This window comes from Cebidichthys violaceus, unplaced genomic scaffold (genome assembly GCF_023349555.1).
Source record: "Cebidichthys violaceus isolate CVI_PGR_0920_01 unplaced genomic scaffold, fCebVio1.0.p SCAF_11, whole genome shotgun sequence".
Lineage (NCBI taxonomy): Eukaryota > Metazoa > Chordata > Actinopteri > Perciformes > Stichaeidae > Cebidichthys > Cebidichthys violaceus.
This window is the reverse complement of record NW_027176274.1, coordinates 8,614,533-8,629,866: the sequence shown is the minus strand read 5'-3', so window position 1 is coordinate 8,629,866 and position 15,334 is coordinate 8,614,533. Positions and strand designations below refer to the sequence as shown.

General features: G+C 40.8%; 2 protein-coding genes across 2 annotated transcripts; one reads left to right on the top strand and one right to left on the bottom strand.

The window, feature by feature from the left end:
* The first annotated feature begins 339 nt into the window (after positions 1–339).
* On the top strand, positions 340–4,349 carry LOC137866985 (protein SIX6OS1). The gene is made up of 14 exons (XM_068703337.1): positions 340–429; positions 726–782; positions 941–1,067; positions 1,180–1,269; positions 1,362–1,549; positions 1,629–1,671; positions 1,758–1,869; positions 2,867–2,999; positions 3,076–3,131; positions 3,353–3,540; positions 3,622–3,757; positions 3,840–3,881; positions 3,970–3,997; positions 4,083–4,349. The coding sequence occupies exons 1-14, from the start codon at positions 354–356 to the stop codon at positions 4,208–4,210; spliced, it is 1,404 nt and encodes a 467-aa protein (XP_068559438.1). The 5' UTR covers positions 340–353; the 3' UTR covers positions 4,211–4,349.
* Positions 4,350–4,429: 80 nt separating this feature from the next.
* Positions 4,430–14,550, bottom strand: pfkla (phosphofructokinase, liver a). The gene is made up of 22 exons (XM_068703322.1): positions 14,291–14,550; positions 12,541–12,614; positions 12,368–12,445; positions 11,344–11,533; positions 10,271–10,436; positions 9,857–9,901; positions 9,673–9,781; positions 9,458–9,553; positions 9,164–9,256; positions 8,776–8,901; positions 8,623–8,687; positions 8,358–8,421; positions 8,064–8,210; positions 7,884–7,954; positions 7,036–7,123; positions 6,777–6,929; positions 6,249–6,413; positions 6,095–6,156; positions 5,849–5,960; positions 5,601–5,700; positions 5,379–5,484; positions 4,430–5,293 (listed from the first exon to the last, which is right to left on the bottom strand). Exons 1-22 carry the CDS (start codon positions 14,373–14,375, stop codon positions 5,146–5,148), a joined length of 2,343 nt encoding a protein of 780 aa, XP_068559423.1. The 5' UTR covers positions 14,376–14,550; the 3' UTR covers positions 4,430–5,145.
* Between the last annotated feature and the right edge of the window lie 784 nt (positions 14,551–15,334).

Sequence of the window (15,334 nt, the reverse complement as noted above, 5' to 3'; positions counted from 1 at the left end):
CACCACTAAACAAGATTTGAATGTTCGACCAAATGGTCAACATTTGACAGTGTTTCGAAAGTATTGTGAAAACAATACAAAATGTAATTTTATATTATATATATTAAACATAATACAGATTAAAAATTCAGTACACTGACTCATTTAATTTGATTAATATTTACTTAATATTTGATTGTCATGAGCCACTCTGTGGGTTGCGATAGCCTAATCATCTCACATACTATCTTTGGTTATTTGATTCAGATATGAGGCATTGTTGTGATTTTACGTGATTGATCGCCTGTTAATCAATCAGATCTGGCAACACTGACGACAGCAGCCTGTCAGAGAGCGCGTGCGGCTAACTACTGATGTTAGGCAGGTGTAAATTAAAAATGAACGACCAATATTCACTTAATAATATTGACAGCATTCTTTTTCAGTTTGGTGAGTTCACTTATTGAGTTTATTGGACGTTTACAATGTAGTTTGTTGTCAGTTGGTGTTTGCTTGTCGTGCAATGTAAAAGTTGTAACGGTAGTTAAATGTTAGCTAGCGTTAGCTACTTGCTAACGGTAGTCAGTATCTAACGTAACTTAAACTAACGTTAGTTTCGGTATGAAGCTACGTAGTTCACGTTAAATAACGTAAGATAATTCAGGTGAGGAGATATTTGCTACGCTTATACAATTAATGACTCGATATTTGTTCTTTTAAACATAACTGATGTTTGTATTTGACAGCTCTTCAAACAAGGAAGCTTTCCCAAAAGAAGAATGAAATCAACCAACAAATTAAAGGTAACGTTTCCTACGTCAAACAGAATTGTTATTAACCTAACTATCGTTACTTATTATAAAAGATAGAAAATAATTATATGTAAAGCAGGCTAACAAACAAATTTTATTATTTATGTTGTGAAATGGCGTCCATCAAGTGCTCACATTCTTGTGAACAGTTTCCAGAGTTGACACTGCAGAGAGGAGGTCCTACATCGAAACAATCCACAGAAATATCAAAAGACTTGAGGAAGAAATCAGGGTGAAGCAGAGCACTGTGATGCATAATAAAGCAAATGCTAAAAGGTATGATGACTAGGCAATACATACAACACATTTGACATATATAACTTAACATAGGCAGTGCAGATTAATATTGATATTCACGTATTACTGCTTGTCATCCACGTGACTTTAGCATGAAGGTGACTAACAGCCTGCTTCTTCAGTGTGAGCACACACTGAAAGCAGAGCTGCAGAGCAGAAAAGCCAGCTACCACCAGGACACGTAGGTTCACTTAGCTGTGGTGTTGAATATTGCATTTGATATGTAATAAGAATACACTAAGCTGAATTGTTTTTCATTTGTAATGTAACAAGGGAAGTCTATGAAGAGAGAATTACGGGCTGCAGGAAGACATTCCAGTCGCATAAAGAATATTATTACCAAAATCCTCTTGCTCAAAAGCTCCTCACGCTGCAGGCTGAGAAAGAGGAGATTGAGTTTAGGATCAAGGCTCGTGATGATCAAATAATAATGAAACAGAAGGAGCTGGACCAACTCACTGGTAATAAGCTTTTTATATCATCATAACTTGCTGAAAATATTTGCTCTTGATGCAGTTAATTCAATTTCTGCCTGACCAGGTCCAGCCGTCGATGCTTCTTCCACTGAGACACCACCAGACGGGTATCTTTCAGCGGATTTCATAGATATCAAAGAATATTGACGCAAAGCTTATTCTTTCTCTCATGAAATTTCACTTTTCTTTCTAGTGTTTCTGGTCAGCAGCTCGTAGCAGAACCAGAAAAACAATTAGATCGTCAGACAGAGGAGGAAAGTAATGCTTCCATTGACATCTCCTCTCTTCACCTCAACCAGACACAGGTACTCGGATACATTGAACAAAGCTGATGGAATTGTAAAGCTGGCAAATTCTTGCAATTATGAAATAGCCTGACATTGATAGTGACCTGCTAGACAAACTCCATGAGTTCTATGGGAGGCGTGAACAGTCTCCAGTCCCACAGATACCGTTAGCGGGCAGCCCGAGCAGTCACTTCATAACAGCCTCCAGCTCAACACTTCTAAATCACAGTAACTCTTTATAGATTTCAGGCAAAGCCTCCATTCACGTCTAATGAGAACCCATAACCATCGCTGATTCATTCAACATTTCTTGACACACACACACACACACACACACACACACACACACACTCACACCAGCAACTCACTCAAATGAAACATCAAAACAGACCAGATTACTAAAGAAAAAGCCCAACACAGACTGTTTTTCCGAAGACAAACTTCAAAGTAAAGCAACGTCTCCTCCTTCAGTTTTATCCGGCCATCATTGACACCATACTCACCTCTTCCATAAGAGTTTGGCATGGCAGCATGAAAAAAAAACCTGCAGTGCATAGTCAATAAATCATCCAAGAATATTGGCCTTCCCCCCCATCAGTTGAGTCGCTATATCGGACAATCAAAAGAACAAAATACAAAACATAATCTGACCCCTCCCTCCCTGCCCACCACCTCTTCCAGCTGATGCCCTGTAGGAGGCGCTGTAGGTCCCTGCCCACTTAATCATCCGATTTTAACAAACTGAACTCTGAACACTTCTCACCAGCCCTGACAGATGTAGTGCTCCTTAAACCTTTGTATCAATCCTGTTAATACATCCTGTCAATACTGTGTGAATGTTGTTGTTAAATGAATAATATCTGTTGTGTTAGTCATGTATCTCATGTTGATGTATGTCTACGTTTGATGTTGCCGACACTGCCGTATTGATCTTACCCACTATGTTGTGCTTAAAGCCAATTCCACAGGCCGCGGCCTTGTGGTTATTAATACGTGTTTCGATTGATCTTTCAAGAATAGTAATAAAACTTCTGTGGAGGCAAATGCTGAAGAGATTGATGAGGAAAACAAGGTGCAGTATTCTACCGTCTACAGCGCGTCCTCAGGGGAAGAAAACAGTGAGCTGTGGTCAAGTCAGCCGCTGGATGGTAAGTAGAAGAAAGTCTCATATGTTTCAGTTAACATTCATGTTACATTAAACCCCATCAAGCATTATTTCTCCAGAGCAAAGACACCCAGATGAGCAGGAGCAGGAAACTGAACAAGAAGACCAAGTCTTGGTAATGTTTGTCTCATTATACCCAGACTGTCCATTAAATGGCCACTCTGTTCCCCCGAAAATCAACCCTCCATCGAGATGCATCATGGGAAACGTGGGGACCCCATGTTTTTGGAGCTTGACCCTTACAAGGAACTAAAAGTCAGATTATCTACACGTCTGCTGCTTGCATTTTTGTTAATGCGTCTCTATGAGTATAAGGTGTTTTCTGCACATGAACAGCAGTCCACTGTATCAGCTGTGGAGGTTGAGGTGGAGGAAGACGTAGCTATGGATGAAGAGTGGGCACCAAGCGAAGAGGACAACGAGGGACTCGCTGCTTTTCCTCAGTCGTCATCTCGAGACAAACATCCTCAGTCGACCCCGTTGGATATGACAGCTGTGCCTTCGACCCCGACATTCCCATTTAAGTGAGGCTTTATCTGACTTGTCCAACACTTAGAATCGCTGTCAGGACCGCCACTGAGAACGGTGTTATTTGTTCATTTCAGCTTCAGCCCTGCCAGCTCCCCATGTCACAGCAACTCTGATACCAAATCTCCAGCGTTCCTGTTCTCTCTGAACTCGGAGCCCAGCACCCCAGGCTTCTCTGGCTTTGGGTTTGAAGCGGGCTCTTCACAGGATGAGGTGAGGGAGCGAGCAAAAGGAATAAGTGATTGGATAGAAATCACTTTTTCAGTTTTGGAATTACATCCAAGTTTTTTTACAGGAGTCCCCCTTCGCTTTCGCCAGCTCCTTCTTCAACGAGAAGGTACTGCGTTTGTATCGTAATCCCTTTTTATTTCATACAGTGCTACTAGAACCAAATACCAAACTACTGTATGTTTGTGTCTTTTCAGAAAACTACAGAACCAAAGTCTTCAACCTGTATGTATCAAATCTAATCCCTCAGTTTTTGTGACGTGTATTACTTAGAACTACAGGCATGGATATGTGTGTGTATATTTTGTAGGTCCTGAGTTCCTGTTTGGACAACCAGAGCAAAGTGAAGCCTTCCAGTTTGCCTTTTCCTCCAAAAGCCCTCAGACTACTAACAAAGAGAACACCAGGGATGAGTTTCCATTTTCATTCAATTTTTGAGAATTGGAAGAAAAATGCTGAATTGTGTTTTTAATAGCAGTTTGTTACTGATTTTCGTCTGTAGTGTTCTCATACAGTGGTTAATGACACATATCTTCATGGTTTAACACTGTTAGTTTTAAGCTTTGTTCTGTAATATATGTCTTCAGCTGTCTGTTAAACTTAATATCTTATTCCAATAGCTCTTCACACATTTTAAAGAATGTATTGCAAACAGTATCACTGTTGAATGACATTTAATTGAAGATAAAGCATTATTATCAAAATACACAACATGCATTCATATTTCTTTACAGATTTCTCTATTCTAAGTACAGTAGTTTCGTTTATTACACTGCATCAATATTGTTGTTCGTTTCCATTTATTCATGACAGAAGCAGTGTTTCCTACACAGTGTATAAATAAAATTAAATGAACATCTCACTGGTCCGATGAGTCAAAGTCACATTCTGACATCAAACCACCCACTGGACCACTTTAGTCTTTGTGAAAATGATAAGAGGGGCTCCAAAAACATTTGGTGGCTCTCCTTTCTAGCTGGATAACATGTCTTATACATACATCTTTTACTTAAGGTTCCATCTTCAGATTATTCCACACCACACACACATCTGCTTTATATAATATATTCAGTATTAAATCATTAGTTTTAGCTTAATGGCACAGCTGATATGTATTGCAGTGATTTGGTAACAGAGGCGTGATTGGAATATCAGGAATATAAAAACCTGCTCCTCTTTGGTTAAATGAATACTTGAAGTACATTTTCATAGTTGCTATGATACTGACATACTGGCTTTTATAGTCTTCAGTCCTGTAAAATTGCGTTGCAGTGGGTTGAAAACCATTCTTAAAGTATGTAGTCTGCCTAGAAACAAGGGATGGACAACTAAGGGTCAAAAAGTGCAGCGAGTATCCTGTAGCTTCAGAGAGCCTAGAAGCCGTGGTCAATGCTAATGGAGCGTCGAGTCACATGTTCAATCTCTCCGGGGACGTATTCACAGAAGCTGGTTTGGTACTTGGCCAACATTTTTAGCAACGGCCGAAGATTTAACCACCACTGGACCAGGGGCATCCGGTGCCTGAAAGATGGGCAGAAATCAGATTTTATTAAGACTTATTAATAATGAACTCTTATTATTTGGCTAGAACGGTGACATCGCTTACTCAAAATCAGTCAGAGCCTTCAGCTCAGTGACGGGGCTGAATGAGATGACCTTCCTGTTGAGGCCGAGCACACATGCTGTATCTGGTGAGTTGGCGAACACACGGCCTGGTAGGAAGAAAAAAATAAAACCATGCTATAATCATAACAATGCTGTGATTTGACTTTGGGTTTTATAGCAATTCATATGTCAACTTTGACTTTTTACAGGAACCTTGACGTACCTTGACGGAAGTTTTCAGTCAGTCTCTCTGAAATCCACTGGATAGCCCGCACACCCAACTTAGTGCCAAAGTTTCTATCAAAGGGAGAAGGTGCCCCTCCCTGGAGCACAAACACACAAAAGCAGTTTATAAATATATATTATGAGACTCTTGTCTCTTCACAGTATGTGAGTGTCACTCATATTGCAACTGTACTTGAAAACATGTATAAGTTGGCAGAGCGGAGGACTTGTATGGTGGCTCCGTACCTGCTGAAGGTGTCCCAACACATTGACTCTGCAGTCAAAGATGCCCTTCCCCTCTGACGAGTACAGCCTGTGGATGAAATCTGTAGTGTAGTTTTCATGGCATTTTTCATTCCTGTTAAGACAGAGAAAATGATCAACAGAGGAAAAACTAAATCAGACAATGTTTGTGAAAATATAGATGAGAAGAAGCACATTAGCTTTTGCATTGCATGAGATTCTCTGTGTGGCCGAGTGAGTGTTATGCACCTCAGTATGAGACCCCGCTGGATGTCAGTCTTCATTTTTTCAGTCAAGTGATCCACATTGGTCTGTATATATATATATATTAAAAAGAGACAGTAAGCTGTTAACACTATCGACAAAAGAAAAGAATCCACAGAGGTTTTTCTTCTGGTCTCACCTTCAGGTCGTGAATGTTGATGGGGTCTTCGAAGATGTAGGCTGCGTCAGCACCCACAGCGATACCAGTGCAGGTTGCCAGATATCCACAGAACCCCCCCATCGTCTCCACCACAAACACCCGTCTCTTGGTCCCAGAGGCGGACTGCTTGATCTTGTCGCAACCCTGAGGAAGAAACCAAAATGGCAGAATGGAGACATTGGCAATTGAAGCGCACTTACAGCCGCTACTAGTAGTGCTGGTGTGTTTGTGAGCTTTATCCAGGTGTGGTGCTTAATATAGAAGTACAGGGGTGAACTAAAGTGCTGACCCAACTTCCTCCCTCTCAAAGTTTACAGATTTAAAACTGAAGCTCTAAACACTGACTGTCAACCCTGTTTTGACTTGGTACGCCGAGTTCAAAGTGTGCGTTAGTAATACAGCAGCTCATGTTTCGTGTCATGTTTTCTGGCTTGGTTCCGTCTCAATTCGTGTTAATCCTGAAAACATCAAAGTCACACTGTTAATTTGCCATCTGCTCAGCATTACCTCCATGGCAGCATTGACAGCCGTGTCTGCTCCCAGGCTGAAGTCAGTTCCAGGGACGTTGTTGCTGATGGTAGCAGGGATCATACACATGGGGATGCAGAGCTCATCATAGCGACTCCGGGCTTCAAACAGCTGCAGCACACCTGCGTACCCCTTTGAAAGTCATCAAGAGATGAGAGGACCTCTTTGATGTAACATAGACGCTATGAAATAATATACAGGTACTGCGATTCTGGTTCTTTGGGGTTGTGTCTTATACCTCAAACCCTCCAATGACAAGCAGAGCTGAGATGTTGAACTTGGTGATGGTTTCCACAATCTTCTCCATGTGTTTTTCTGGAAGAGTTCTGAAATAGGACATGAATCATAAATCACTTAAAGACACACTCTAACTATTTTTAGTGGCAGCTTGCTAGTCACGGGTTGTCTCGCACAGCCTGTAATACGTTGTTTAAATTTTCCTGTGGCTCTGAATAAAGGTTTGTCAAATCTGATAAAATGGCCCTGGTCTCTGGGTGGAGAACACATGTTTGTCAGAAGAACATTTGCATTAAAAACTGGGGCCCTTAGATTTGAAAGATGTGGGTGGGAAGGTTGCATTACGGGAACTGTAACATCTGGTGATTTTGGAAGTTAACACACTGGATTGATGAAATCCTTTATCACAGTGTAGATTACTATGTATATTTAAAAAGGTAGGAATGTCAAAATATCTTTATATATTGTGATATAGTACATTTTATGAAAAATCAGTTGAGAACATGTTGAAAATTGAATACCTGACAAATCAAGGTACTTGATCACATTTATCCAAAAAATGATGTATGATTAAGAATATAATTACAACTCAAATTTAAGCAATAATGCAGACCTGGTAATACATTTTTCCTGTACATTGCATTCAATGGGCAGTACACCCAGGGACACGACAGGGATCCATAACACAACAATTAATAAAATAGTACACGTCATATTGCCTCTCTCCTGCATTAATTTGTGTCTCATGTCTCCATAACTTAATGGACGTACAATACTAAACTGTTGAAATACTCTTAAGATTACCTAAATACGTCTGTATTATAGAAACCAGAGCGTCCTGTTCCTCACCGTTTCGTCCCCAGCAGTGAGCCCCCTTGGCCCGTCCATCCCGCCACGCTGTGCCATTTCATCTCAACAACCTGCAGACGGACACGTGTCAGTACTGATCGGCTTCCTCTCAGTCTCATAAAAGGTTACCTGTTGAAACCTCCTGCAGTGTGGTATAGACACAGAGGTAGAAGCCCTCACCTGTCCATTGGCAAGTCCTTGAAAGCCATCGTGGACAGCGTAGACCTTCTGTCCTTGAGCGAGCGCTAACCTCACAGCAGACCTCACCGCCGCGTTCATCCCTGCAGCCGGAGCGCCCACGTTCAGAACAGCCAGGGAGAAATTGCTCTGAGGGAACATGAGTCAGATATTAATAAAAACATTTGAATTAAATTGATGATTCATATACATGTCTTGGGGCTATTACCGTGTGTGTGTGTGTGTGTGTGTGTGTGTGTGTGTGTGTGTGTGTGTGCATGTTATTGATAGACTTACCTCAGACTTGACAGGCTTCTGGAAGGCAAGAATCTTGTAGATTTTCCAGTTATTCTCAAAACTCCTGCAAGAAAATCATCATTTTTACCTTGGACTTGGAAAAAAAAAAAAAGAATATGATAAATTATGCGCATGATGAAATTAATAAAAATGGTGAATACATTTACAACAGACTATGTTGACATACATCAAGGCAGTTTTGCATTTTAATGTAATGATATATTCTAACTATCTGGTATACATGAAAAATCCTCTCAGCTCTCACCCTCCACGCAGTTTGATGGCCTCCTCAAACCTCTTCTCGTTCATGGCAGTCTGCACCAGTTTAGTCTGCAAACAGTCGAAAATTACAGCAACCTCCCACCGTTTCCAAATATGTCCATCAGAAACAATCACAGAGGAGAGGAGAGCGACTCACCATCTCCACACACTCCATTAGAGGCAGACGAACAGCGTGGTTACCCGCCAGGCCGATGGCACACGGTGGAGTGTCAGGAGAGGCCTCCATCAGGGCGACCACTGCCTCCACACCCAACTTACAGCTCTGACAACACAAGAGAGTCCACACTGTACAAGCGCATCTACACACAGAGATCATACATGTTGAAGGGAATCACTTCCTTACGCATCAGTAATATATGTCTAAATGAGAGCCCATGTTCTACATTGAGGCAGTTTAGATCTGCAGTTAAATGTTCAAACTATTGCTGAATTAATACTTGTATGACCTCAACATTTTGTTCATGTGTCATAGCAGCATTTTTGTTCATGTGTCATAGCAGCATTTTTGCAGTTTTCCAGCTCACCAGTATTCTGTCGAATGCCGAGGGAGTTCCTCCTCGCTGAACATGGCCGAGTACCGTCAGTCTGGTATCATAACCCAGTCTCTGTACCACCAGCTTCAAACACACACGGAAGCATTTCACCGGGTTATGGGTTACATAGCAGGCATACACAACAGAGACACTATGAGAGAAAAGTCCTGTACAAACATTTGAGAGGAAACTCTGAACCTCTCTCTGCTAGTGTTGAACATTTGAATTATATTTTAACACCACAGGCATCTGTTACATACAGAACAGACACATCTTTAAACTTACATCTTTTACGTAGGTTGAGGAGATGGGCTTGCCATTGATGTCGATGGCTCCCTCTGCGATGATTATAATGTTGAGTCTTGACCCCTTTGTGCGGCTCTGGAGTTAAACAGATACATACATATCAGCCATTAAATCAATTAGCACAATCCTGCTTCTAAGTACTGTATAAAAAGGAGTCAGCAATTATTCCTAAAATGTTTATAAACTGTACTTACTCCCTCTAGACGGTTGCACATCCGGTCCTCCCAGCCCTCAAGAGGCGGAGCCTCTGGAATGAGGAGCCAGTCTGCTCCAGAAGCCAGTGCTGACACCAAGGCCAGATATCTGGAGTGACAGCACATTTGTTTTATTTAGTGACAGTATGTGAAGGAAAGCAAAGTGTGTTTAAGTGTTACTCACCCACAGTGTCGCCCCATGACTTCCAGAACAAAAGTGCGCTGGTGGCTGTGGGAGGAACACAACATTAATATTGATCTTTTCGTAGCAAGTATGTGAGCATATAAACTGAGAGTGTCCATATTGCAGCCGAGATCCAAGAGAGCAAGTTTAGGCAAGACCATGGACATCATGCCAAACACTCTTTAATGGGCGTGTTGAATTACAACAAAACTAGTGCATTCCCTCATTACACTATACAGGTGTGAATACACATTAGGTGTAATATACGGCTTTAACTAACAATTATTTTCACTATCAATTAATCTGCAGGATATTTTTTCTAGACATTTGTGAACTATGCTCATGATCACTTCTCTGAGCCCTTGCTTAGTAAGAATTACTTAGTCATAATTAAACAGCAGCCATCACTGTCACCTTTGCGCTGTGGTCATGATAGCATCAATTATCTCCATGATGCGGTGCAGCGCTGAGTCAGCTCCGATGGTCATGTCAGTACCACAGAAGTCATTGTCGATGGAGCCCACAAGCCCCACGATGTTCAGGTGGGCATGCTGCTTGGCCAGAGTGTCTGTGATCCTTCCTGAAGTAGCACGCACGCACGCACGCACGCACACACGCACGCACACACGCACACACGCACACACACACACACACACACACACACACACACACAGCTGTAGATCATTCTACATTATTGTGCAACCAGTGAAATGAAAGTCTCTTTGGTGGCGCCGGTGATTCCAATGAGTAAAGAGTAAAGAGTAAAGAGTAGACAGAAGGCCTACGTTGCTCGATCGTTTCCTGCTCTCCATGGCTGCAGAAACCTTTTAGCGAGCTTTCAGACCTTTCTAATGGCCAGCAGGGGGCGACTCCTCTGGTTGCAAAAAGAAGTCTGATTATAGAGAAGTCGATGATAAAAACAACCCTACTTCTCACGTGATTCATTACCTCAGTAAAAATTGTAAACATGAGTTCATGGTCTTAATTGCTGCTATCAAGTATTCTTCAAAACGGCATGGTGTTCATTTAGTAAATTATAATCCCATTTTGAGTAAAATAGATGATAAAGCAGAGTATGCTTTAGGGCGTGGCTACCTTGTATTTAAAAAAAAAAAAAAACACGATGGTGACGGCCAGAGACCAAGATGGCGACGGCGAAAAAGTTAAACTCCACTTCTTCTATACGGTCTATATGTTGTACTCTATATCAGCACTCATGGAAGACATCTCGTTCAATTAAATTACTTGGTTGAATAATCAAAAGTATGAATGTTTTTGTGGATGATACAGCTAATTATCTGTATGGACATGAAATGATACAAAGTCTGCTCCATAAACTGGACAGTTAAATGATGCCTTAAAAGGGCTTTTTCAGCAAAGAATGATACTTAATGTACCGTATTGTTTCCACAGTGCAGTATGAGAACATAATGAGGGTGAAGTGTTTTCCGAGGCCTGATGACAAATTAACAAAGATAGTACGTTACCTTTCTGTACGAGCTCATTCAGCAGACTGCTCCACTCATTGCGAAAGATGTTGGCTCCGGTGAGGCTGCCGTCTCCGCCGCACACACACAGGTTGGTAATGCCTTTCTTCACCAGGTTAAAGGCGGCCGCGATCCTGCCCTCACGCGTCGTGAAGGCCTTGCATCGAGCGCTACCTATCACTGTCCCACCCTGCAGCAGAGACGCCATATAATAAGTGACAAACCAAATAAAGACAAACACAACATTGTAATCTGTCACTGAATAATATCATACTAAGTGACAGAAATGTGTCTTTTTGCTCTGGCTCTTGATGGTCTTGAAGATTAGATGAATTTGGAGCAGGGATTGGAGACAGAGCCAGATCCCAAGTAGTCAAAAAACAGCCATCCATTCCCTGTACAGCAGTGGTTCCCATCGTGTGGGTCGTGAACAATAGATTTGCTTCAGAAAAAATATCAACTGCCCTTCAACACATTTGCTCCATAATTTACTAATGCACTAATTTACTAATTGTTTTGTGCAACTTGCTGCTTCTACAACTGATCAGGCTTAAACGTACAGCAAGGCCCCTTACCAGGTTATAACCAGTATTACACAGGCAAGGAGAGAAGAGTTGAGAGGAGATGGATGAAATAATACAATTCCTATTAAAACCATAAAAAAAGAAAGAGAAATAGAGAGAGATATTAAAAACCAGAAATTGAGAAAATGAAGACACAAAAGCAAAAGCAGTTTCAAATTATAAAATGATTAATGGTTCTGCTTATAGCATAGCTTGAATAGAACAAAGCCATCGTTAACGTTATTTGGAACACCTGTGCTTTTACTAGAATGACAAGTCAAAATGTTTGCCTTGAAAAAAGGCCTATTATAGTTAACAGGGACTGACTATATAATTATAATGTATAGTCTCTCACACACACACACACACACACACACACACACACACACACACACACACACACACACACACACACACACACACACACACACACACACACACACGTGTAATATTTAACCTACCAGTTGGATGATGTTGGTCACACTTTGCCAGTTTGCCAGCTTGATGTTGTCTCCCCCATCCACCATGCCCTGGTATCCCTGAAAAGTAATTTTCCAAATGATGTTAGTTTGAAAAATAATGCGGACTACTCAACGTTTAATAGGGTCCTATTAACAGAAAAAGGTTTGTTTACCTCATATATAAGATAGACCTGGGCCCCCACATAGATGCCCATCCTGGTCACAGCTCGGACCGCAGCATTCATCCCTGGATTGAGGATAGTTGCATAGAAATATTAGACTTGTCTATGAGTTTCATTACACACAAGCTGTTACACAATTACCCTGCATGGGAAAATCAAGCACTGTGCTCCATATGACTTCATTATCGGTTATTGGGCAACGGTGTCATCTGCTCTCTGGTGACAGTAACCAGAGTCATTGACCAGCATTAATGTTACTTGAACGGACCGTGGTACTGTATGTGTTACCAGTACTGGAAGTACAGTATCAGATAGATACAACGTCAGTGGGGAAAAAGGTGCAATATTGAGCTGCAGTGGAGAAGAGGTATAAAGTAGACTAGCAGAAAATGTAAATACTAGTACAAGTACCTCAAACTGTACTTAAGTACAGTACTTGAAAGTGTACTTAACATGAGTTAGGGCAACATACAATACAAGTACTGCATGAATGAAACCATAGGCTGTGGTCGAAAAGTCATTTTTGCTTAGGAAGGTTCCTAACTGAGTGAAATGACCCGGAAGTACCTAAGTAGCCGCCATGATGAGAGCCGTTTGAATTATCTACATGCTAAGGAAGGTGCTTCAATGCTTCCTTTATTAGCTCCTTCAGCTGAGGATATACTGGACCTTTTTTTTTTACCAAAGGAAAGAAGATAATGCCGTCTCACAATTCCTTACAGTGGCAACATTTCAAGTGAGCACCATTCAGTCATCCATGAAAACATAATGATATGCTTATCTTGCACAGGGTTTAAATGGTTGAGTGTGAGAGACTGTAAGGGCTTGAAATTATGTAAATACTAATGTTGCAACATATCACATTACCACGACAACATCAAAATATATCATGTACAATTATGCGTATATTTTTTTTTACTTTTTGCTCCTTTTACGTCTTCCAGGTAATTTCAAATCATCTATTTAGTCGGTTTTATCAAAACAGCTTCAATGACTAAATGAAACATTTGATGAATAAATCTGTATAATATAATATCTTTCATTCCTCTGATGTTCATGTGTTTTTATGTTCCATCTTTAATTCTTAATGTTTTCGAAAAAATACGTGCCGTCCTCTTTGTTTACCTTTTTGGTAACCCCGTCATCGCTATGCATTGTGGGTAATTCCTTTGGGCAAAGTCTGCAAAAATGCGGATTTGCGGAAAGGGTTGATAAGAGGGCTGAACATGTCTGCAGGAGAGCCCTCAAACACTCGATGATCTGACCGTGGAACAGCCCTAAACCCCCACGGCCTCAGTGTCAGAGTCCGTGCGTGTGGAGGTTGTTATTGGTCGTCTTTTCCTAACTCCTCATGAATTCTCCTTCACACCTTTCCTTGACCCCACGATGTTTTCCATCGAGGTTAATGGGGTGTGGTTAGTGATAGACGTTAGGAGGTCATATTTGACTTTTTGGCCACAGACACTATATATATATATATATATATATATATATATATATATATATATATATATATATATATATATGAAACCCACACGCGACCTATTAACCCATTCGTGTTACAGTCTTTATAACACACTTTCCAGCTGTCATTTTTGATGGTCTTCACTCCTCTCCATCAACAAACTATTGCTTTTACTCTATGCATATGTTGACATATATTCCATGAAGTGAGCTTAATACCTGCATATATTTAAAGGCTACTACCTGTACTATAATGTTAATTTGAGTTAAAAGTCACCTTGTGCATCTCCACCGCTGGTCAGCACTGCCATGGCTCGACCAGCTCCCGTCATCTTCAGCTTCTCCAAGTCCATCGAACACATTTTGACCCCCCAGTTTACGACAAGAAACCCGGGTGAAAACTTTTTAAAAAATGTCCGTCAACAAGTTAAATTAAGTGGTTCTCTTTTGGTAAATCGGGGTTAATCCAGGTGTTGCTTCCTTGTCAGCAGTAGATAACATTTGAGTAAACGTCAACGTAACAGCCGTTACCAGGGCCTTGGCTCCGCCCTTTTCAGAGCAGCGCTCGCGGGGAGGAGTACAAGTGAGCGCTTATTTTATGACCCTGCATCATCCGGCAACACAAATGTTGCAGCTTCAGCAAGTCTTAAGACATTAACCCCGCCTCCTCGAGTTCAACAACAGCACGTACAGCACGTACTCCCCCAACTTCCACGAACAACCGGTTTGGTTATTACGACTCTAAAAATCACAGCAGAAAATATATAATATATATATAATAATAAAGTACATAATAAAATAAATTATACATACATGTGGAATAAAGGGAAGTGCACAGAAAAGTATTGTATTTTGTCAACGTTTTCACAACATTGGGGGCAAAATAATCTGAGAGTCCCTTAATTAAGGTTTTACTTCTTTTTTTTAATTGCCTTATTTAAATTCTATGTCACTTAGTGAACACTTGACATGACTGGAAAATACCAAATCAATAGTCATACTTAAAACATTTAAGTATGCATTTATTCTTTAGATTTAGCATCTTTGTGCCTGGTTATAAAATAAAAAATAATGTTACCAAATTCCTGACAGCTCGGAGAGGACTTTGTTACAAACTGTTATGTTGGGAGACACTAAATATAAGTGATCACTCAAATGAATAAATATAATGTAGAAAATAAAGTTCTGCTACCTCAGCGCTTCTAAAATCCTGACTATGGTTGGGTTTCATATTATTGATGTTATAAAAAACCGTAGCACTATGGGTACTGTGGCTTCTAAAATACACGTGAAACAGGCATGGATTTAACTCCTAATACTC